The sequence below is a fragment of the Diospyros lotus genome, chromosome 3 (assembly GCF_014633365.1).
Source record: "Diospyros lotus cultivar Yz01 chromosome 3, ASM1463336v1, whole genome shotgun sequence".
Taxonomy (NCBI): Eukaryota; Viridiplantae; Streptophyta; class Magnoliopsida; order Ericales; family Ebenaceae; genus Diospyros; species Diospyros lotus.
In genome coordinates, this window is record NC_068340.1 from 35,614,450 (window position 1) to 35,639,816 (window position 25,367).

At 37.4% G+C, this 25,367-nt stretch overlaps 2 protein-coding genes across 2 annotated transcripts; one reads left to right on the forward strand and one right to left on the reverse strand.

The window, feature by feature from the left end:
• The first annotated feature begins 1,506 nt into the window (after positions 1-1,506).
• Positions 1,507-4,235, forward strand: LOC127797257 (putative pentatricopeptide repeat-containing protein At1g68930). Its single transcript, XM_052329983.1, has one exon. The coding sequence runs from the start codon at positions 1,507-1,509 to the stop codon at positions 3,739-3,741; it is 2,235 nt and encodes a 744-aa protein (XP_052185943.1). The 3' UTR covers positions 3,742-4,235.
• An 18,016-nt stretch (positions 4,236-22,251) lies between these two features.
• LOC127797852 (probable transcription factor RL9) lies at positions 22,252-24,159 on the reverse strand. The gene is made up of 6 exons (XM_052331012.1): positions 24,107-24,159; positions 23,640-23,938; positions 23,464-23,540; positions 23,338-23,374; positions 23,142-23,253; positions 22,252-22,990 (listed from the first exon to the last, which is right to left on the reverse strand). The coding sequence occupies exons 1-6, from the start codon at positions 24,145-24,147 to the stop codon at positions 22,477-22,479; spliced, it is 1,080 nt and encodes a 359-aa protein (XP_052186972.1). The 5' UTR covers positions 24,148-24,159; the 3' UTR covers positions 22,252-22,476.
• Positions 24,160-25,367: the final 1,208 nt, after the last annotated feature.

The following is a 25,367-nucleotide window of genomic DNA, read 5'->3' on the forward strand; positions in this document are numbered from 1 at the left end:
CCAACTTTGCAAATGAGTGGCAATCAGAGCATATCCTGAGGTTCTTAACTACCCTAATAGGCATTCCTGGACTTGTGCTAAGAAGCCCAAAGGCCATGGCCAGTTTCTCATTGTGTCGACTAACCAAGAATTCTTTATCTTCTTCATCAACATGCAGCAGAACATTTGTTATGTCAGGAACATGACCGGCGTCCCTGAGTCTGCAGCTCATCTCAGTCAGCATCGTGGCAATGCTGGCCATTTCTGGGTGGGATTCATCCCCAGAGGTGAACTAGTGAACTACTCCTTTGATTGCGATTGAGCTCGATCCAGGTACTTTGTTGACCCCTTTCTCCTTCATCTGTAGCCTCACTCTCGCAACATCAGTCCATTTACCAGCAGAAGCATATATGTTTGACAGAAGAACGTGGATTTCACTCCTGCAATCGCCCGATTTGGTTATCCTGTCGGCTGCATAGACTGTCATTCTGTCATTTTTGTGGGTTCTGCAAGCAGCTAGAAGGGCTCTCCAGATCACATTTTTTGGCTCCATTGGCATGCCCTTTATAAGATTGAGAGCTTCATTTAACAACCCGGCTCGGCCAAGTAAATCGACCATGCAGCCATAGTGAACGATTTGTGGGGAGATTCCATAAGTTCCCTTCATTGACTGGAAGATATGCAGGCCTTGATCCACCAACCCAGCACGGCTGCATGCTGAGGACCTCTTCAAACACAACTCCATCAGGTTTGAGCCCTCGCTTCAGCACTTCACCAAAAAGCTCCACATAATGTGTCCATAAGGGTGCATCCAATGCACGAGGCTCCCTAATTTATGAGGATTGGGGGAATGTTGTCTTTGGACGTACCGTTACCCTAACCAAATTTTATATTAAATTCAATTTCAACTATATTTATCTAAATACTCATACTGGCATGCACAGTGAACACCACCTATGGTGGTCGGAGATGTCAGATCCAGACCAGGAGAATGAGAGGCCGGCGGTGTTGGGGACGCCGGAGATGGTGGTCGTTGCTGGTGAAGAGCGACGGCGGCAGCACCACGACGTCACGCCGGAGGTGAGGAGGCAGAGAGAGAGAGAGGGGAATATGTATGTCAGATCCAAACCAGGCGAATGAGAGGCCGGCGGTGTTGGGGACGCCAGAGATGGTGGTCGTCGCCGGCGGTTGCTGGAGAAGACGACGCGGCTGCGGCTAGAGGAAGCCGGCGGTTGCTGGAGAAGGCGACGCAGCGGCGGAGGCGAGACGGATCCGGCGGTTGCTGGAGACGCGGCGGCGGAGGTGAAGAGACAGAGAGGGGGGGAGGTCGAGAGAGAGAGGGGAACATGTGGGGGAGCAGGGCCAATTTGGCAGGGATTCAAAATATTTGGGCGTCCAAATTATCGCGATAATGTCAAAATATCGCGACAATTTGGAGTTGTCAACCAAATTGTCAAGGAAATTGGCCGTGTAGCATAATCCTCCTTACACATATGCACCGTGTTCCCCGCCAAGCACCTCTGGACAATGTCTTCTGCCTCCAACTCCAACTACTGCTGTTCGTTGCTCAAGCTCTTCTGTGAAGCCCACAACCAAATCCAAGCAAAGAAGCTTCACTGCTTTGTTCTCAAAACAGTCACAAACCCTGAAACTTTTCTCTGGAACAATTTCATCAGCTCGTACTATAAGTTGGGCAACTTAACGTATGCAAGACATGTGTTCGATCTAATTCCTCAACCGAACCTCTTCTCCTGGAACACCATCCTCTCAGCTTACTCCAAGTCTGGGCATGTTTCCGAGATGCACGAAATCTTCAATCGAATGCCACGCCGAGATGGGGTTTCTTGGAATGCAGTCATTTCGTGTTACGCGTGTTACGGGTCGTTTAAGGAGTCTCTGAAGGTCTATAGGTTGATGTTGAAGGATGGGCCTATGAATTTGAATCGTATTACATTCTCAACAATGCTTATATTGTCATCGAATCAGGGTTCTATTGATTCGGGTAGACAATTGCATGGGCAGATAGTCAAGTTTGGTTTTGAGTCATATGTTTTTGTGGGTAGTCCATTGGTTGATATGTACTCAAAAGCAGGGTGGATTGTTGATGCGAAGCGTGTGTATGATGAATTGCCCGAGAGGAACCTGGTTACCTGTAATACAATGATAATGGGTTTTCTGAGGTCTGGGATGGTTGAAGAATCGAAGCGTTTGTTTTACAGCATGGCGGAAAAGGATTCAATTTCATGGACAACGATGATTACTGGACTTGCACAGAATGGATTGGACATTGAAGCTGTTGATATTTTCAGGAACATGAGGTCTGAAGGCTTGAGAATTGATCAGTTTACTTTTGGAAGCATATTGACAGCTTGTGGTGCTCTTTTGGCCTTGAAAGAAGGCAGGCAGATCCATGCTTTTATAATTAGGACAGATTTTGCGGATAATGTTTTTGTTGGTAGCGCCCTTGTTGACATGTATTCCAAGTGTAGGAGCATAGCATATGCAGAAAGAGTTTTCAAAAGAATGAGCTGCAAAAACGTTGTATCGTGGACTGCAATGGTAGTAGGCTATGGCCAAAATGGATATAGTGAAGAAGCTGTTCAGATCTTCCATGAAATGCAAAGAGCTGGGATAGAGCCAGATGATGTTACCCTAGGAAGTGTAATTAGCTCATGTGCTAATCTTGCGAGCCTAGAAGAGGGTGCCCAATTCCATGGTCGAGCTTTGGTTTCAGGATTGATTTCCTTTATTACAGTTTGTAACGCACTTGTTACGCTTTATGGTAAATGTGGGAGCATAGAAGAGTCGCATCATTTGTTCAACGAAATGAAGTTTAGGGATGAAGTCTCTTGGACTGCACTGGTCTCCGGGTATTCCCAGTTTGGAAAAGCCAATGAAACAATTGAGTTGTTTGAAAAAATGATGGCTTATGGTCTACAACCTGACGAAGTTACTTTCGTTGGGGTTCTTTCAGCTTGCAGTAGGGCAGGCCTAGTTGAGAAAGGGTGTCATTATTTTGATTCAATGGTAGAGCATGGCATCACGCCAATCCAAGATCACTACACTTGTATGATTGATCTTTTCAGCCGAGCCGGGAGGTTAGAAGAAGCCATAAGTTTTATCTCTAAGATGCCATGTAGTCCTGATGCCATTGGTTGGGCTACCTTGCTGAGCTCTTGTAGGGTTCATGGTAACATAGAAATTGGGAAGTGGGCTGCAGAGTTTCTAATAGAACTGGAACCACAGAACCCTGCAATCTATGTCTTGCTCTCGAGCATGTATGCTGCTAAGGAGAAGTGGGATGAAGTGGCTCATTTAAGAAGAGGAATGAGAGATCTGGGCATCAGAAAGGAACCGGGATATAGTTGGATCAAATATAAGGGCCAAGTACATGCTTTTCGTGCTGATGATAAGTCAAATCCACATTCAGATCAGATATATGCTGAACTGGAGAAATTATATTGCAAAATGATTGAGGAAGGTTATGTGCCTGATATGACTTCTGTTCTACACAATGTTGAGCAGTCAGAGAAGATAAAAATGCTTAATCACCACAGCGAGAAGCTTGCGATTGCCTTTGGGTTGATTTTTATTCCTCCTGGTATGCCCATACGAGTGGTCAAAAACCTCAGAGTATGTGGGGATTGCCATAATGCAACAAAATTTATTTCAAAGATCACGGGGAGAGAGATTCTTGTAAGAGATGCTGCCCGGTATCATCTGATCAAGGATGGAATTTGTTCATGTGGTGATTTCTGGTGATTTAGATTTCGTGGGAGTGTAAAGCTAGCTGTTCGAAAGGGCCCCAAGGAAATATCTTTGAATCGAACTAGCTGCAGAATGCAAAGGACCTGGCCTCTTCACTTGAGAAGTTGAATGCCATAGAAGCATTGGAGGCCTAGTGTTTCGTGGAACTGCTATGTGCAATTCTTCCTATGATAAAAGCTTTACAAAACTGCCTGCTAAGCTATGTGGCGGCAATGTTTGTTTTAAAGATACAGTAACCAATTGACCAGGCTTCGATTGATTTAGATTGTGACTAGGCATCATCAGTCTAGTTCCAGCAAGACACTGACAGCTTTTCTTTTCTTTTTTTTATTGGGCTTCTGACAGGCTTTTGCCTGGGTCTTAAGATTATATGTAATTGACACAGAACTGAAGGATTGGAACAACTGATTCTGTTTTTTTTGGGTAAAAGGAAAGATGTAACAGTGAGCATAGTAATTCTCTTTAAGCGTGACTATGAGGGTATTTTCTCGTTAGAGAATATCTAGTTTGAGCCATAACTGCTACTAAGAAAGCGAACCTATCACTCTAACTTAACTGTAGTGTACAATGCTGTCCACTGCTTGTTTTTTAAAATCATAGATTTGGATCAGCTTGCAAACATTATAGATTTAAATTCAAATTCCATATTTAAGAAATATAAGAAAATTCCTAGACTATTGAGATTTCGTAACTATTATGTTAGGACTTAATTGCACTCAAGTATTTGTCACAACCCAGATGTAGGCAGACATCCAGGCCCTTGATGCAGCAAATTACTACAACGTACAGTTGTTATTGATATTTTTATTTGTATTATTTTATTTTCTAGATTGCTATTTCAGTAGTAGAGATAGGCAATTATTTACCAACAACAATTACATCCCACTACCTTTCTCCACTGCATCACTTTCTGTAGAGGCTATACAAGCCTCCAGGGAACTAGTTTGTGGACTATCAATTTAGGAATATTGAAGTTTTAGTTTCTCTTTCTCTCTCAATTCACTCTCTATTTTCTCCCTATATCTCTTCCATTTCACCCTCTATTTCAATTCTATATATCACTGAAAAACTTACAATGAGGCTTGAGTTCTTGACAATTTAGTATCAGAACCACCTAGTTCTTGGTTGTGATTCTGACAATCTCTAGCAATTAACTCCAATCAAAGTTGGTTACTGATTCTAAAAAGTAGTTATATTGACTAATAGAGTAAAATTAGAAGAATTTGGTTGAGGAAAATATGGTAGAAGGAACTCGCATGAAGTAGGTGGAAGCGAAGTTGGAGACCATGGAGTTGGGTTTGCAGCAAACCCAAGGAAGAATTGAGTTGTTGCCAAGAGGACAACATGACCACCAACATTGCCACCAGAGAAACAGTGCAATTGCCGAAGAAGAAAGTTGCTAGCCTCGACCAAAGGGTGGATGGGCTTCTGAAAATGTTTTCCAAGAGGCGTTAGGTTAGCCTATCGAAAATTTTCCCTCCCAAAACCATTCTAGAGACGATCTTGACAAGAGTAGGCACTTTAAAGCCAACCTTGACGAGAGCGAACATTCCTTCTCATGCTTCTACGACATAACAAGATGAGGAACAATTGAAAATATATCAAGCAGTATAGGTAAGGGGATCCTACCAAAATCACCCACATACATCTCTGCCTAGGCTTGAAATTCCCATATTTAAAGGTGTTAAACCAACGTGGTGAGTTCGGAGTGGTGAGTTCGGAGGTGTGCAAGGTTTTTCCAACACTATAATATGGTTGAAGGTCAGGGAATACACCTTGCAGCTTCCTATTTCAATGGCAATGCCAACATGGTTTCAAGGGTGGAACAAGGCGAGGGATGAGACAACTTGGATGGAGTTTGTGGAAGACCTATGTGACAGGTTTGGTGAGCAGTCTATGGTGAATACAATTGAGGAGTTTAACAAGTTGAAACAAGAATTATCAGCGATAAAATATTAAGTCTATTTTGAGGAATTGAGGTCCCTAATGTTAAATGCATAACCTTGCCTTAACTAAACAATATTTTGTCTCCATCGTTATCAATAGTTTAAAAGATGAACTAAGGCCAACGGTTAAGATGATGCAGCCTACAACTATCAAGCAGGCTGTTGAGAAGACAAGATTGCAAGAATTGGCTTTGGAAGCTATTTTCAAGAAGTATAAAATTTAGTCCAAGGCCTATTCGGTAATAAGTCAACCCATTGAAGGAAATCTTAGAATTGCAAACTCAGGAGTATCTAGAGAAAATGTGAATGTTAAGGCTCTACCTAACCCCAATCCGATTAACCCATTCACTATGGAACAAAAAAGGCAGCTTGGATTATGTTTTGGGTGTGGAGAGAAGTATGGGCCTAGGAGCCAGTGCAAGCATCAATTTTTGCAAATAGAGGGATTGAATTAAGGAAAGGATGAAGAAGAAGAGATTCAGAAGAAACAAAAATTATGGCTGAGAATGTTCAGGAAGCCGAGGGTAGAGAGTTATCCTTGAATGCATGTTATCTTGAATGCACTTAAAGGTGTTCTAACTAACAAAGTCCTTAAGGCGGAAGGAATGGTGGGCAAAAGAAAACTAATGATTTTAGTAGATAATAATAGTACTTACAATTTTTTGAATAAAAAAATTGTTAAGGAACTGAACTGCAAGGTGAAAACTACTTTCCCACTATCAACGATAGTTGCCAATGCAAATGAAATATACAACTCAAGGTGTGTGAAATTTTGTTGGAAGATGCAAGGGCACAAATTTATGGCTGATTTGAGGATTCTCAAGTTAGAGGGTTGTGACATTGTATTAGGAGTGGATTGGATGAGGACTGTTCATTCCATCATCTTTGATTTCAATAAGTTGGAGGTAACCTTTGAAATAGAAAAGAAGAAATTGACTCTTATGGGCAGCATGGAGAAAGGGATTTGTAAGCTGATTTTGGGGAAAAAATTGCATAAATTTTTCAAGACTAAATTTGGACAAGTGGCCCAGCTATTTTTTGTGCAAACTAATAAAGTGGAAAGCTTTATGGAGGTAGAAAATTGGGAGCAGTCAACTACTGAAGAAGGTTATCCCATAACTGCTTGCATTGCTACACTCCAGTCCATTCCTTAAGGTAAAATCATTTGACCCTTTACAATTACTATTGGTTGAATTTAAGGATTTGTTCGCTGAGCCTACAACCCTGCCCCCACAAAAAACCTTCAATAATGTTATTAATTTGGAAACCAACATTGAACCAGTCAATGTTTGTTCCTACTGATATCCTTCTATTCAAAAAGCTAAAATTGATAAATTAGTTAAGGAAATATTGGCTAGCTCCATTATATAGCCTAGTCATAGTTTCTTTGCATCCTTTATTCTCTTTGTTAAAAAGAATGATAAAATTTGGAGATTTTGCATTGACTATCACCAATTTAATGTCATTACCATAAAAAACAAATTTCCTATACCAATTATTAAAGATCTCATTGATGAACTAAAAGAAGGTACAATTTTTTCTAAACAAAACATTGCAAGAAAAATTATTTTTAGTGACGAAAAAATCCATCATTAAAAATAAAAATTCTGTTACTAAGTTTTTTAGCGACGGATAAGGAATCCGTCACTAAAGTGGACGTCATTAAATTTTAGTGACGAATTTTTCAATTCATAAAAAAAAAGTGACAGAAAGATATCTCGTCACAAATCTGTGATGGGACAGATCAATGACGGGGTTGCAGAGCCGTCACAGATCCTTTTAAAAAATTAAAAAAAATAAAATTTTAAAATTAATTTTAAAATAAAAAATAAAAAATTAATAAATAACCAGAAATGTTTTTAAAATTTTAAATTATATACAATAAATAAAAATTTAAAATTAATTATAGAAATAATTAAAAATTAACATTAAAAATAAAATATTAAAAATTTGAAATTGAAAACTTTTACTGTTTTAAATAAAAAATAAAAAATAAAAAATATTTATTAATATAATTACATAACAAAATAGGATACATTTATGCTATGACTACTAAATAACAATAAATAAATTTTACATTTTAATTTCTAAATGTAACAAATAATATAAACAATTAAACTAAAACTAAACTACACAAAATAACTAAAATTAAACTAACACAAAATAATTAACTTTAAACAATTAAACTAAACTAAACTAACAACACAGAATAACACAAAATAACTAAAATTAAACTAACAAAAAATAACTAATTTTAAATAATTAAACTAAACTAAACTAATAACACAAAATAACACAAAATAACAAAACAACACAGAATAATTAAAATTAAATTAACATAAAATAACTATTAACTGAATAATAAAATTAACTTGAAATTAAATTACCTCCAAAAGATTGAAAAAACGATAGTAATGGCACAGAGGCGGCATCGACGAAAGGCAACAGTGGACGAAGAAAACAGCCTTGAGGGAGATGGGGGAGAAGAGATAAATCGCAGAGAGAGATGGAGGAGAAGAGAGAAATTGCAGAGGGAGATGGAGAAGAAGAAAATAACGCGAGGAGAAGAGAAGGAGGGCAGAATTTTGAAGTCGTTGTTTAGTGACGGGGCTGTCAACCCTGTCACTAAATTTGCTGTTTAGTGACGAGGCTGACAGCCCGCCACTAAATCTGTGATAGGACTGATAGCCCCGTCACTAAACAGCAAATTTAGTGACAGGAATGTTAACCCCATCACTAAATTTGTGATGAGACTGACAGCCCTGTCATTAAACAACGAATTTACTGACGGGAATGTTAACCCTATCACTAAATTTGTGATGGGGCTAACAGCCTCGTTGCTAAACAGTGAACTTAATGACAGGCTTGCTAGCCTTTCACTAAATCTTAAATTTTATATAAAATTAACCTTAAATTTTTTAATGACGGGTGTTTGTCACTAAATTTAAATTTTCTTGTAGTAAAACCCAAGGACAGGTTATCACTAAATAAGAATGAAACATGCAAACATAACAAAAACAAATTTTAGAATCCATTAAGGATTTTATGAATTCTGAGTCATGCCTTTTGATTTGTCAATGCTCCTGTCACCCTTCAATCTCTTATGAATCATATATGTAGTTCTTATTTATGGGATTTGATCCTTGCATTTTTTATGATATCCTCATTTATAGCCAAACCTTTAACTAGCACCTTGCTCATCTTATGACAACATTTGAAGTCCTTAGATCCAACCAATTATATGTAAAGCAATTCAAGTGTACTTTTGTCACAGGACAAATGGAGTATTTGGGGCATGCTATTTTTAATGCAAGAGTAAGTATAGACCCCAAGAAAATTGTTGTCATGGTTAGCTGGTCGAAACCAATTACAGTTAAGGATTTGAAGGGATTGGTGAGATACTATAAAAGGTTCATTTAAGAATTATGGGGTTATTAGCAAACCTTTAACTAAATTGTTTAAGATGGGTTTTAGTGGAATCCTCAAGTAGAGACAACCTTTATTCAATTGAAACAGGTTATAACACATGCTCTGGTGTTGGCTTTACCTGATTTTACCAAACCTTTTGTGTTGGAGATAATTGATAATTAATGACAAAGGAGTAGGTGTAGTCCTAATGCAAGAAGGTAAGCCACTAGCTTTCATTAGCCAAACTCTTACACCTAAACATTTAGGCCTAAGTGTGTATGATAAGAAATTGATTGCAATCCAAGTTGCTGTGGAAAAATGGCAACACTATTTAGAAGGCAATTAGTTTATCATCAAAGCCGACTGTGTGAGCTTAAAGTTTTTCATGCAACAAAAAATTCATACACAGCTACAAAGAAAAGGTATGTCAAAACTTTTAGGTCTTGACTATGTGATTCAATATCGCCAAGGTAAAGAGAATATGGTAGTAGATGCCTTGTCCATACAGGTGGAAAATGGGGTCTATAATGCTATTATTTCATTGGCACCTAATTGGGTGAGAGAGATTACTAATAGTTATGAGGGTGCAAAGTGGAATCAAGACATTTTGGTAGAACTATCAGCCAGTCTTATAGTAGTAAACCTGGGTATACTTTATCTAATGGAATAATCATGTTTAAGAGAAGGATGGTCATAGGTGACAATGAGCAACTTAAAAGGCAGATACTACAATCTTTACATAGCTCACCGCTTGGAGGACACCACCTATCATAAGGTTGGGCAACTGTTTTATTGGCTTAACCTCAAGAAAATTATTGCAGATTATGTGATTGACTGTGAAATATGTCAATGTTGCAAGCATGAACATGTGGCTTATCCTAGACTGTTGTAGCCATTAGACATTCCAAGTCAGGCTTGGGCTAGGATTTTCATGGATTTCACCGAGGGGTAGCCTAAATCAGAAGGAAAAAAAAGTAATTTTAGTGATAATGGACAAGCTATCTAAGTTTGCTCATTTTTTTAGCCTTTCCCACCCATTTATTGCATAAGAAGTGGCAAGAATATTTCTAAATTCAGTGGTCAAGTTGTATATATGGGATGCCACAGTCTATAGTTTCTGATAGAGACAAAGTTTTCACAAGTGATTTTTGGTAGGAAATCTTTAAAAGTTTGGGGACAGGTCTCCACATGTTAATAACCTATCATCCTAAAATAAATGGACAAACTAAGAGAGTTAACCAATGTGTGGAAGCCTATTTGAGATGTATCTGTTTCATAAAACCAAGTAGTTGGCATAAATGGTTATCCCTTGTCCAATGGTGATACAATTGGACCCCAGAATGTTCCTACGCCTGATTTGCCCCCCTTAATTGATGACCACCAAGCTGAGATTAAGCCTTTGTCTGTCTTGGATAAACAAGTGATTTTTAAGGATACACTATCCCTTACTCAAGTGCTAGTTCGATGGTAGTCTCATTTGTATCCGAATCATACTACTTGGGAGTATTTAGTGGACTTGCTTACTCAGTTTCCTTGGTTTACTCACTTGCTTTGATTCTTGAAGACAAGGAAGGTTTTAAAAAGAGAAGGAATGTCACGATCTGGATGTAGCTAGACATCCAAGCCCTTGATACAGTAGATTACTACCACTTACAGTTGTTATTGCTATTTTTATTTGTTTTATTTTATTTTTTGAATTGTCATTTTAGCAGTAGAGATAGGCAGTTATGTACAAGGACAGTTACACCTCAATACCTTTTTCCACTTCATCACTTTCTGTAAGGGCTATACAAGCCTCCTAAGAACTAACTAGTTTATGTGTGGGCTATCTTTTTGGAATATTAAAGTTTCAGTTTCTCTCTCCTCTCTCAATTCTATGCCTGTATCTCCCCCATTTCTTCCTTTCTTTGAATTCCATCATCAAAGAACTTACAGTTAGGCACACAGATGATGACAGTATCTAATGATGACAATAAGGAATATAGCACATTAGCACACTAGCTAGAGGTGATTTTGTAAGCAGTATTTGTTATACTTCGTTATTTATTTGATTTAATAAGCAAGTTTGGTGAGTTTCATTCATTTATCTTGAACGCATGGTTTTATTAGCTTCCTTGGGAGAAGCATATAGCTGATTTACAGTTCATTGCTGGATATAAACGAGCCTCTCTTGAAAACAACAAACCAAAACAATAAAATGTAATTATTTACATGCATATATTTTGGTGAGCATATTCAAATATTATGCCCTTTCCCATAATAGTGTCATAATTTTATCTCATAGTTATTTTATTAGAGAATTACCTAAAATTTTGTCGCTTTTTATAAGTTTATATAAAATTTTGCAACTTTTAGAATTTGATTCTAATTATAAATATCATGTCATTTATCCTAATTTGATTAAATAAATTGTAATTAATGATGATTTGACCATCAAGCCTACAATCAATCTTTGAAAAGCAGATGGTATCAAGGAGACTAGTATTTCATTAAAAGGGTGTTATGCATAATATAAATAATATATTACATACATATAAAAGGTCTGTTCATAGTAGTTGTATAATATATCTTTTGTATGTGTAATATGTCATTTATTTTGTATGTCACGCCTTTTATATTAAATAAGTTATCGATGCCCATAAATACCAAATTTGTCTTTATATTTTGATTTGAGAGTTAAATACACTCTCATACTTTTAAAATGGTTAAATGAGTTATTATATTTTTAGATTTGAAGTCAAATTATCCCTTTCACTTTTAGAAAGACAACTCAAATCGAACTCAAATTCAAATCCAAATTAAATTGTCACTCACAATAACTTATCACAATCGTATTTATAAAGTTATTTATGATCAAAGAACCCTACCTCACCCAAGTCAAATGTGAGAACCCTTATTTGAGTTTGATTTTGGGGGTTAATATTTGATTTAAAATAGATTTAACTTTATCTAATAATAGCCATTGTATTGGTCTTATTGGATGGTGTCCATTATATAAGAGCTAATCTGGCATTAAGTCTAACAGTATATTAACTTATATGATGATTTTAAAAGTAAGACCAATTTAACCCTTGAGTTCGTATAGGGACTAGTATGATTTCATCTTATAAATTCAACAATTATTCCATGCAACCTTCTAATTAGTATAATATTGAGAGAATTATAATAATCAGGTTCGCTTTACTATTTAAAAATGGGATACAATGATCAAAATTCTCTCTTTTTTCGTGTTGATTCAAGAAAAAAATAAAAATAAAGGTGGAGAATGAAACCATGACAATTATCAAGGTTAATATAGTAAAACTCTTTAAAAATAATTGTTATATTTAAAACTCCAAGAGTATGGAATGTATTTTTTCTCCAATATTTGGGCAGTTAAAAGGAGGCCGGCGGCAAAAAGGTGAAGACTTGATGATGCTTGAGGCGGGTTGTTTGTTTTGTGAGAAAATGAGGAAAGAAGAGAAAAAATGGAGACTGGCTAAACTGAGTAAAGAAGAGCTAAATTCTTGGGCACCCCAACACACCATACAAATGGGCCCTTGAATGGGCCATAACTTGTGCCAATTACTTGCAATGGAATCAATAGTTGGGCCTGAAAGAGAGATCAAAGAAAGGTGCTGAATAAGGAGAGATACAACAGGGGGAAAAAATGGAGGGTCAGGAATTAATAAACGAAAGATTCCATCAAATTAACATTGCAGTGATATTTTTGTTCGTTATATATCATTATCGGGCAGTATAGTATATATTAACCAAACACGAAAATTAAATTTCCTAAAAACTCATTACTCTAAAAGGAGAGTAAGGTTTCGACTAAGAATTGATCAACAGATAATATGTGATTAGAGCTTGAATTTAAGACTTGGTTCCTTCTTTAAAGAATTTTATTAGACATACGCTTGGTTTGGGCTTAACTAGCGCTCATTTCCCATAATTTTAAATTGATTATGATTTAATTAATTAATTTAATGTTAATTAATATCATTTGTGACAAAAGGAGTCTTTGAGCAAGAAAAGTAAATTACATGATCTTTTAGAATTATTTTTAAACCGCATAAAGTCTTTGTGCAAATGACCTAAATAAAAAAAAAAAAAAATTGAGGAGCAATTTACTCTTAATATAATATCTCATGATTGATTCATGCATAAGAAATGCATATCACATTAATTACTAAGGGCTAGAGCCAAGAGGTTTCTTAAGGTTGATTTTTTTTTGTAATTAGAACATGTATATTAATATTTGTTTCAATTATATATGAAACATTCTCCTTGTAAAAGGTTGTACGTAGATAGATACAATCATCACAAAATAAAGAATTCGGTACACCAAAAACATTTCATCTTTTATCATATATATGGGCTATCTAGAAAAAAACAAAAAACAAAAAATCCCTTAATGCCCTCCTAGCTGCTAGTTAATTAGAAGTTTGCATAGCTGTAGTCAAAAGAATACTTCATTACAAGTGTAATCATCAGTTTTATGACAACTTTCTTGTCTCATTTATCAATAAGTGGATCTCTCCTGAATTAAACCTTCACTTTTCATGACAGGTTTGTGCAAAGGTTTTTCTAACATTTTGACTTAGAAGGCTAAACCCTAGCTAAACTTTAAGCACATAATGATGATAGTTAGAAAAGAAGCTAACAATTTGACAAGAAGACAAAGTTGTTTTTGTAAAAAAAAAAAGAAATATGATCTTGTGTGTGTGTGATAATTGACCAAGCTAGGTCGACAAGCAAAGGAACAAGTCCAGAAAGGGAAATGCAGTGAGGAAAACTGAGGGCAAGGGTCTCCGAAGAGCAGGGACTAGACCAACCACTAAAAAACAACACTAAATGGCTAAATAACTAACTGCCACCAGCTAACAGGAAAGACCAAAAGCAAAAAAATATACCTTAAATAAGAAAATTGTGCAAGAAAAGGCCAATGAGAGACAAAAATAGCAAGAAATTGAATCGCAGTGCCCAAACACCCCAAGCAATCTAGCAGTAGCGGCCCCAAAAGATGCAAGTATTACCACTAAATCAATCATGCGCAGGCAAGGCTAAGCCAAAAGCGATAGCCTTCATCCAGCAGTTGTTTAAGATTAAATCTAGGCAAAGGTTGAGAATCAACTTCCTTTAGCTCTTTCCTAGATCACATGGACGAGGCATAGAAGAAACACTCACGTTGAACTCGTCGAGGAAAGCAAGGGGAAGAGCAACTTCAGGAGATCAACAAACCAGTCGATAATTAAGGACATCCTTCACGGCAAACTAGAGCAAGGTTGAGACCACTTGAATGAGGCCTTGAAGGAACATTCTAGATTAATGACAATCGAAAGTTGGAGTAGAGGTGCAACAGAGGTTATAGGGTTTGAAAGAAGAGGGATTTGGTGTCAGAATGGCTCAAAGAAGGGGGATGAGATGTATGATATGTGAATCAATCAGAGTCTGGAGAAGTGGAAGCCAAGACAATTGATAGATGAAGAGAAAATCGATTAGAAACTCCAAATGGGGTTAAGGGGAGGTGGAAAATGCTCGGAGAGCTATGAAGCCTAACATTGGGATGGAAGGAAGAACCTGAGAATTCTTTGAAATAGTAGTATTTTGTATATTTTATTTGAACAAGAATAGTTATATAAGGAAGAGACAAAATAGACAGCACAAAAGCACAAAAACAAAAACACCTTTCCTAGAAGACATCCTGATTTTGGGGAACATCCTGAATTTGAGGATCCTGGTTCTTAACACTCCCCCTCAAGTTGAAATAGATGTTAATCATTCCTAACTTGCTGATAAGATTTGAAAACTGTGGTATGCTCAATGATTTAGTGAAGATGTTGGCCGGTTATTTTGATGTCGATATATGGTAAGTTTTGACTACACCAACTTGAACCTTTTCTTGAACAAGGTGACAATCAATTTCTATGTATTTTGTCCATTCATGAAATACCGGATTGGAAGTTATGTGTAGAGCGGCTTGACTATCACAAAATAACTTAACTGGCTGTGAATGTTTTATTCCAAGATCATGTAAAATGTTTTGGAGCCAAGTGACATCACAAAAAACAGATGCCATGGACCGATATTCTGTCTCTGCACTTGATCGGGAGACAGTAACTTGTTTTTTAGTTTTCCAAGAAATGAGGGAACTCCCAATAAACACACAGTAGTCTGTGATTGACTTTTGTGCGTCTCGACATTGAGCCCAATCTGCATCACAAAAAGCATTCAACTGCAATGAATTTGTGGATGAGAAAAAAAATACCTTGTCCGGGTGTTTTCTTGATGTAGTGTAGAACTCTTTGTTCCGCTTTTAGGTGTGGAACTCGGGGCTTGTCCATAAAATGACTGAGAATGTAAACGGAATAGACCAAGTTTGGCCTTGTGATAGTTAAATAAATCAATCGCCCAACAAGTCTTCAATAAGATGAGGGATTTTCAATACAATCACCATCTCGCTTACTAAAAGATAAATTCTGCTCCATTGGAGAATTGTCGGGCTTTACTACCAAGTACCCGATGTCTTTTAATATTTCAAGTGCATATTTTATTTGTGAAATAGCAATTCCTTGTTTTGATCGAGATATCTCTATGCCTAGAAAATACTTCAAGTTACCAAAATCCTTAAGCTTAAACTGCTACATGAGATGAGCTTTAATTTGTTCAATTTCTTGGAGATTATTGCCAGTCATCCACATAGATAAGGAGAGTAGTAAAGGAAGTACCACGATGTTGGACGAATAATGAGTGATCTAATTTGGATTGTATAAAGTCCGTAAGGGTGAGGACTTTGGATAGTATGATAAACCACTGATGGAAATCTTACTTAATCCCATACAGAGATTTGTGAAGCTTGCATACTCAGGTCTCCCATTTTCGTCTGAAACTAGGAGGTAATGAGATGTAGACATCTTTCTCCAAATCACCATGGAGAAAGGCATTGTTGACATCTAGTTGTCGAATGTGCCAATTCATGGAAAACGCAACAACAAGGAGTAAGCGAACGGTAACAAGCTTGGCAATAGGGGCAAAAGTCTCACTGTAATCAAAACCTTCAATCTGACTGTAACCTTTTACAACCAAACGTGCTTTATAGCCCTTGAAAGTGCCATCAGGATTGAATTTGATCTTGTAGACCCATTTGCAACCCATAAGTTTTTTGTTTGAAGGCAAAGGTTGAAAAGATCAAGTGTCATTATTATGGAGAGTATGAAGTTTTTCGGTCATGGCAAGACACCATTTAGGATCTTAGACGGCCTAGGTAAAATTGGTAGGTTCTTTGATTACTGAAATGGAAGTGGTGAAAACACGATAAATAGGAGAAAGTTGATCATAAGTAAGAAAGTGAGACAAGGGGTGAGGAATACCTGTGGCGGCAATCAACATCGAGTGAGACAATGGTAGGAAGCAAGCAGGCAAGGAAACTTCTACATGGTGCTGTTGAAGATAGCTAGGTGCTCGTGTGGGTCATCAGAGTCGGGTGTCGGGTGTGGGAGAATCATGTGGGGCATCGAGCAATGTCGTAAGGGCAGGTTCAAAAGTCGCAACATCTGAAATTTGCAATGCAGAAGAGAGGATCAGGTCGAAAGGCATGGTCATGGGCAAAGCTGACGTCGCATCAAGTGAGGTCGGGTGGGAATTAGACTATATACTAAAGGTGTTGTGGCAAGTTAAGATGGCATCGCGATAGGTGAGTTTGGATGGGTAGGTGTCGTAGTTTGGATTGGTCGCGGAGGGAAAAATTGGATCGATAGGGCCCACATCGAGAATGGTTGAGTGTGTTGGCGAAGTAGAGATGGGAGTAGCGGAAGCATAAGGGAAAACATGTTCATGAAAAAGGACATCTCGAAAAAATGAAGATTTTTTCGGTGCATAAATCATATACTTGATAACCTTTGGTACTATAAGGGTAGCCAAGAAAGATACAACGAAGAGAACGAGTGTAAAATTTGCTTGGTTGTGGTGGTGGGTAGAGGCAGAATAGAGACAACAAAAAATATGTAAATGATCATAAGTAGGTGTTTTATGAAATACTACCTCAAATGGTGTTTTGCGATGAAGAACAAGGGTTGAGGTACGATTGACAAGATATGCAGCAGTTAGAATAGCATTACCCCAAAAGATTTTGGGAAGATTGGCTTGGAAAAGTAAGGCACTAGTTACATTAAAGAGATGTCTATATTTTCATTCAACAATACTATTTTGTTGTGGGGTTGAGACAACTAGTTTGGTGAATAATTAACATGATATGTGTTTGGAATGACAAATTCAGGGCCATTATCACTATGAATGATTTTGATGCGAGAAACAAATTGGGTTTCAACAAGGTTTATAAAGGCAAGTAAACAATTTATAGTTTCAGATTTGTTGAGCAAGAGATAAACCCATGTGGATCGAGAAAAATCATCTACGATAGTAAGGAAGTATTTTGCACTTTGTAAAGTTAGGACATGATAACCACCCCAAATGTCAACATGAATCAACTCAAAACAAGATTTTGTGTTAATAGAACTAAAAGGAAAAGGTTGCTTGGTTTGTTTGGCAAGTGGATAAATAGAACAATCATTAACAAAACTGACATTGACAAAGTCTGAACATAAAGAAGTGGCTTGTAGGTTTTTATTGGATGGATGATCGAGACGTTGGTGCCAAAGATGAGGATTGATGGAAGTGGTGGTGGCAAGGAAAATACGACACTTAGCATGCTTCGACTCATCCAAATAGTAGAGTCCAACTTGTTCAATTCCCGTCCCAATTGTCTTCCCCTAATGTTGGTCTTGCACAAAACAAAGGCTGTTGATGAATGTTGCGTAACATGAAGAGGTTTGAGTTAATTTGGCCACAGATATCAACTTAAGTTTAAAGGAAGGAACACAAAGGACATTATAAAGAACCAATGAACTTGAAAATTGAATTGTCCCTATATGTGTGACTTGAGCAAGAGCATAGTTTGGTAAATGAACATAACGATTAGTGATAGGTATGCTACTGGTGAAGAAATTAGGGGAAGAAACCATGTGATCAGTGGCTCCTGTGTTAAAGATCCATCAAATACCCTTATCATATGTGAGAGAACTAAGAGAGATACTTGAAAAGTTACTCACTGTTGATACTTGATTGGTAGTACTAACAGATTTTGTTTGAGCAATGAGTTTAAGGAGATCATGATATTGTTCAACAGTGAGACTGTAGGAGGAAGAAGTTGTTTCAATCTTGTCAGATTTGAAATTCACATGATGAGCTTTGGGAAAACTGTTTGAGGGACTTTTCTTATCCCCTTGAGCATTTGCTCGCTTAAGCTTGCGACATACATCGATAGTATAGCCTTTGTAACCACAATGATCACACTTAATGTGTTGACGGCAATTTGCAGTGGTATGCCCAACAAGGTTGCAGCGATCACATTTGAGGTGTAGATTTCTTAGTGAGTAATTCTTGTTGGAATTTGGTGGTCCATTTTTTACAACAAAAGTAGATGCATCTGGTGTTTTTCAATCACTTGTGAAGAGACATTTCGTTGTTTTTCATCTTAAATGATGAGGAAAAATACATTGTTCACGGGCAGCAAAGGATCCATGAGTAGTATCCGCCCTTTAGCTCCAGCATAAATGGGGTTGAGTTTCATGAGGAATTGAATAGTGCGTTGCATTTGTTGGTATTCTTGCAATTGTTTTTCCATGTCGCCATTAGTAGATGAAAAAGGGCTTAGAGCATCACGTGCATCCCACAGGCATTTTAATTTGGTGTAATAGTCACCAATGCTCATTTCCCCTTGAATGTACACTCTTGAATCCCTTGGTCAACTTGGAAAAGATGCATACTATTTGGATGAGAGAAACGCTCTTTCAATTCCAGCTAGATCTTGGATGCACTATCATTATATATCACACTTTGAGTAATGTTGGGTGAAATAGTGTTGAGGATCCAACATTTGACAAGGAGATTGCAGCGAATCCATTATTTGTGTTCTTTGGTGGATGTTAATAAGGGCTTCGTGATAGATTTGTTTATAAAGTCATCCTTGTTCTTGGCGATGAGAGCCATGACCATGGCATGGCTCCAAACGGGATAGTTGTTCTATGTCAATTGTTAAGGCATAAGAACCAAACTTGGTTGGTTAGAGTGATGGAGATAAAAGGGGTCACTTGGATCATCGTACATGTTGGAAAAGGACATTGTTGCCTTTGAAGTTTCATCATTCTTTTCCATGAAAACTGGAAAGAATGGATGCTTGGAGTTGAGTGGGTTATGGAGATTTCACAGATATGAAGCAAAAACAGTTGCAACAGTTCAGATCTAAAAGTAACAAAATTTGAAACTATGAGATTTGAAACGATTATGGGTGAGTCAGATCTGAGGATGGTGGCAGCCACAACAAGATCTGATTGCTAAATGTTGGATCTGGGTGAGCTAGGTGCAGATTTGAGCAGTGGTGACGATGCAGATCCAAGTCGTGGTGGTCAGATCTGGGTGAGCAAGCAACAGTTGGCAGTAGAAAGATGGCGATTGGATTTGGTTAGCGTGCGACGACTGGCAACAGATCGAAAGGTGGTGGCAGGATTTGGTGAGCACACGGTGGTCGGCGGTTATAGTGACAGTAGATCTGATAGAGGTGTGGGGAGCTTCAATGGTGGTCGGTAGTAGATGCGATGACAAATTTGGTGACGACGCAAGGAGCTTCAATGGTGGTCGGCAATAGATCTGGTGATGACACAGTGCATGCGACGATAGGGTTTCAGCGATGCCTGATGGTTGCAGCTGCGAATAGATCTAACTAAAGCAGCTGTAGAGTTTGTAGCAACGGAGTGGTGCGGCGACGAAGGTAAGCACGATTGGGCGTGACAACGGACAACGTTCTTAGGTGCGATGATGGCTAGGCATGGCAACGGTTGGCGTGGTTGGGCACAGCGACGAACGACGTTCTTGGGTGCGACAATGGCTGGGCACGACGAATCTAATAGTTGGAGCTCTAACATTGCAAGTGGTTGCGTACGCAGTTGGCAAAGAGATAGGCACCCTAGGATGTCACAAAGATAAGGGAAATTCTATTCACAACCTGTATTTTTTCTCTTTAAAGCCCATACTCTGTTAAATTCCATAATAATTTTAAAATTCTTATTTTACCCCTCTCATAGCCCATAACCCACTTTCTCCTCCGACCACCCCTGATTGCTAGCCTTCGCCTCGCCTCTCTCTTTCTCTCTTGCACACACATACACACATAATCACATACATATATATATATACACACACACATACGGCCACCATGGCCGACCCAACCCATTACTGGGTTGGCCATGGCGACCGACCCACCCACACACACACACACTCTCTCTCTCTATGCGAAGGCATACACACACACACACACACGAAAAGCATGGCCGTGGCCATGGCAGTAGTCGGGGAACCTAAGGTTCCCCAACTAGCTTGAGCCGGGGAACGAACGTCTTCCCCGACTGCTGACAGTCAGGGAACCTAGGTTTCCCCGATTGCCAGCAGTCGAGGAAGACATTTATTTATCTATTATTTTTTTTATTTTGTTTTATTATAATAAGATAAAATAAAAAAATTAAAAATAATACAGATAAATAAATTTTAAATATCTACATTTTAAGTAATTATAATTTAACTAATTTTAAATTTTAAATCATCGTAATTAAGTGTTGAATTTTTTATACTTAACAAAATTTAAAATTAATTAATTTATCTTATTGAATTAGGTAAAGATACATATATTTAAAAATAATTTATTTTAAATGATGATAGGATTTTTAGATATGTGTATCTTAAGTAATTCAATAACATAACATATCTAAAAATCCTATCATCATTTAAAATAAATTATTTTTAAATATATGTATCTTTATCTAATTCAATAAGATAAATTAATTAATTTTAATTTTTTTAAGTATAAAAAATTCAACACTTAATTATGATAATTTAAATTTTAAAATTAATTAAATTATAATTACTTAAAATATAGATATTTAAAATTTATTTATTTGTATCATTTTTTAATTTTATTTTATTATAATAAAACAAAATAAAAAAAACGTCTTCCCAAAAACCAACAGTCGGGGAAACCAGGTTTCTCTCGATTGCCAGCAATCGGGGAAAGCTCATTTCCTCGACTGTTGAATAGGGAACCCATCCCATCATTCCTTGGCTCGAGCCAGTTGGGGAACCCTGGTTCCTCGAATGCTACCATAGCCGCGACCATGTTTTTTATGTGTGTATGCATTTGCATAGAGAGAGAGAGGGTATGTGTGTGTGTCGGTCGCCATGGCCGACCCCGCAATGGGCTAGGTCGGCCATGGCGACCGCATGTGTGTGTGTGTGTGTTTATGTGTGTGTGCGAGAGAAAAAGAGAGAGACGAAGCGGAGGTTGGCAGTCGGGGGTGGTCAGAGGAGAAAGTGGGTTGTGGGCTATAGGAGGGGTAAAATAGAAATTTTAAAATTATTGTAGAATTTGGCTGAGTATGGGCTGTAAAGAGCTAAAATACGGGCTGTGAATAGAATTTTCCCAAAAATAATTGCTCTGATACTATGAAAATTCTTTGAAAGAGTAATATTTTATATATTTCATTTGAACAAGACAATAGTTATATTTATATACAAGGAAGAAACAAAACAAACAAAATAAAATTAGAAAAGCAAAAACACCTTTCCTAAAAAAAATCCTAATTTTGGGAAACAATTTGAATTTGGGGATTTGAACAAAACACGACAGTGTCGAGGATATCTACTCCCAAGCAATCCTATAGAGAGAGAGAGAGCTTTTTTTTTTTTTTCAAAATAATTTGCCTTCCCCGTTACATAGATTACTTACAAAGAAAATATTCAAATATTTTATGTAAGCTATTTAATGAAATAGATCCAACATTTTAATCTGTCCTTATTTTAGACACAGGTATATACATGACTCATGTGTCAACAAAGATTGTAAGACATAGATTGTAAGATTGAAGAGCTAGGGCACTGTTATGTTGCCCACCGTCAGGCAACTGAGAGAGGAGGGTGGGCCCCATGCATGTGGTGTGGGCCTCATATGAATGGAGCTCACCCATTTTTTCTCAGTTAGGCAACTACTATATTATCCGACGGTAAACAACATAACAGTTGCTTAAAGAGTCATATGTAGCATCTTTTTTATCAATACCCATTTCCCAATGTCCATCTTCTTTTTCTAGATATTCCACAGTTGAAGGTAACTACTTGTGCGTACAAATTAATCTTTTAACCAAAAAAAAAAAGAAAAAAGAAAAAAAAAGACTAGGTGTAGGCGTCCTGGCCCTTACCTTGTAAACTGGTAGATGACAAAGGTCTGTGCACATTTTCTCTTTTCTACCTAAGTACCGTACCTCAGAATCTCACTTGAAATTGTCTTCATTCACAAAGTCAGATCTAGACTCCCTCCTGCTGCTGCTGGTCTTCCACGCTTTCTAGGACCATCTCTTTCTTCTAACTTCTTTCTCTTTGTGGCTGAAGATGAGAACAAAGAAAGACATAATCCACCATTATTGTTAACTTCTTCCTCCTCCAAAGCCTTCTCAAACTCCTCCTTTTTAAGTGCCATTTTCAGAGAAAGGTTTAGATCAATGTCGACCCGATCCGCGGCGTCGGGAGCCTTTCTTTTCACTGCCCTTTGCTCCAGCGAAAGAGAGATTTTCTCTGCACTTTGCCGTTGGTTAATGAGAATGGAGTCCATTGAGCCTGGCTCGATTTGGCTTTGAGGTGATGATCTCAACTCTTCTTGGCCTTGTCCATTGAAAGGATTACGCAAACAGAAACCATATCTGGATGAGATTCTCCCTGCTGTGGAGCAATAAGATCCATATCCAGCAGCTTCCATGGAAGCAACTCCACCATTGCAAGGCCTATAAATTAGGTTCGAAAGAGTAGTACTGGAAGAAAGCAACAAACAAGAGCCGAAATTGTTAGAAGAATCATGGGACTCAAAACAATAATGAGTATTAGGATGTTTCGAAACTGATCCCCAGAAACCCAATTAGAAACTGAAGGCTATAGACGATCAAAGTACTAATTAACTCATACCTTAAACTAGAAGTGTGATTCTGATTGAAGTTTCGTAGCACAGGAAGTTGGCTGAGGTTATAGAGACGATGATCTCCACCATGAAACAAAATCCCTTGACCCGATACATTAACTGTGCCAACGAGAAAAGCCAATCAGAGCTATGGAAAGAAAAACCCTGTTCTTTTCGCTGTTATTTGGAAGTAAAAAATCTAACCTTGATCAGGGTCCTCGATCTTCTTGCTCCTATACATCTGACGAAACAAATTCACAACAATTTGATCACAAATTGGTATTGAAACTTTTGCTCATATAAAGTGGTTAATTTGTTATGGATATATACCTGAAGATGGCTCTTGACATGAGCGATGCTAAGGCCTTTAATGTTCATCAATTCAAGAACCAACTTAGGCGTTGCTCCTGCTCCAAATAATTAGTTAACTTAATTACTAAACTAGTGAAATCTGATGGGCTAAATTAAGAAGATTAATGTTGATTTACTGGTCATAAAGTACTGACTTTCTTGGCCTCCTAGCCTTTCCACAGCATGAACGAAGCAAAGATGGAGATCAGGTGTCCAACGCAGCCTGGGATTCTTGGAGCGAACATACTGCCTTACAGATCCAGAAGCCGCCTTCTTCTTATTCTCTTCTATGCTGATGTTGCTTGAGCTTGATCTGTCCTTTGGCTGCTTCCTGTTGTTGTCATCATCAACATGATCCTGATCATCATGGTTTTTTTTGTGGCTAGGACTTGCCTCCGAATATGCTTCAGCTGTACTACTGCCGCTTCCTTCCATGGTGGTTTCTAGGGTTTGTCTGCAAATGATGATCAGTTTATATAATTCCAGTAGTTGAATGATGATGATCAAAGAAGAGTGCTGGATATATATCTATTCTTTTGAATAGCCTAAGGACCAGGAAGATGATGATAGATCGATGCTTTAGAAGAAGGAAGAGATGATAAACTCTTGCAGTAAAATTGACCTAAAATTGATTGGGGATGAATTGATTGTTGCCCTAGCCATACAAAGGAGAAGGACCTCTCTCTCTCTCTCTCTCTCTCTCTCTCTCTCTCTCTCTCTAATATATATATATATAATAAGTATATATGTGAGTGTGTGTCTAGCTAGCTACTTTTGTATGCTGGATGACACATGGATGCATGATGCACCTACATTTGTATGCATGACATGTGTAACCATTAATTCATGGAGTCATCATGCGAGGCGGAAAGAGGAGTATGCAAGTAAGTTTCATGCAAGTCACAGTTGCAATGAAGATATGCTTAAGCAATATATTTTTATTTACTCTAGCAAATATATATATTTTTTTATTTACCACATAAACTGCATTCTAAAGTCGTTAAGAAAAATTGTATAGAAGGATAATAATGACAGGTATAATTAAAAACAGAAATTTTACATGACTATTGCGGGACGTCAATTGTTAATTATCTTTTCTCCGTTGATTAATTATCATAAATTAATAAGAAATATTTATATATCACTATTAACTCATTCTTGATAATATTTTTTCATGTGAAAAATTAATAGAAATATCATATATATATATATATTCTTATGTAAAAATATCAGTATTTTTGCTCTATGTTGCTTGGCCCAGCTGTTTAATTAGTTATTATTATATATGTTTGTCAGCCATTGTTATAGTCTTATTTATTGGCTTGAAATAAATCTGGGTGCATTTATCTTATTTGGGTTCATGATCTAAATTAAGGACAAAGCTAGGTAATAAACAAGAAGTAATTGAAGCGAAATATATACTAGTTGAAATGTTAGTTAGATTATGTAAAATTTAGTTTCATAGAAATTAATTTCCTGTTCTCTTTCACCATTTAGATTCCAGTAACTACTAACGAGTCCTGTCAAAGGGAGACGAGAGAGAGAGAGAGAGAGATGTTCCGTACAGAGTAAGTAAATAACTAAATAAATATGCAGTGTCTATTCAAGGGAGAATCATGTATATATATATATTGTCTATAATTGGGGCTCTAATATATATATATACACGCACACACACTCTTAACCCTCACCCCCTTGGTCAAACGATTCTTGCATCTCTTTCTCTCTTAAGGTAGGGATCAGATGTGCCACCCAGCTCATGCATCGCCATGCACGCACACCATCTTCTTTATCCAATTTCATTCATCAAATTAATCATTTATATATAAGCCATGCAAGAATTAGCTAGTGTACATATTATATACAAGACAACCCATCCATCA

What these genes read in the sequence shown, in the direction of transcription:
- LOC127797852 (XM_052331012.1), bottom strand. Translation starts at nt 24,147, where the DNA reads ATGGCTAGGGCAACAATCAATTCATCCCCAATCAATTTTAG. An exon ending in TCATCCCCAATCAATTTTAG is followed by an intron (nt 23,939 to 24,106) that starts GTCAATTTTACT and finishes CATCATTTGCAG; the next exon opens with ACAAACCCTAGAAACCACCA. An exon ending in AAGGCTAGGAGGCCAAGAAA is followed by an intron (nt 23,541 to 23,639) that starts GTCAGTACTTTA and finishes TATTTGGAGCAG; the next exon opens with GAGCAACGCCTAAGTTGGTT.
- LOC127797257 (XM_052329983.1), top strand. Translation starts at nt 1,507, where the DNA reads ATGTCTTCTGCCTCCAACTCCAACTACTGCTGTTCGTTGCTCAAGCTC.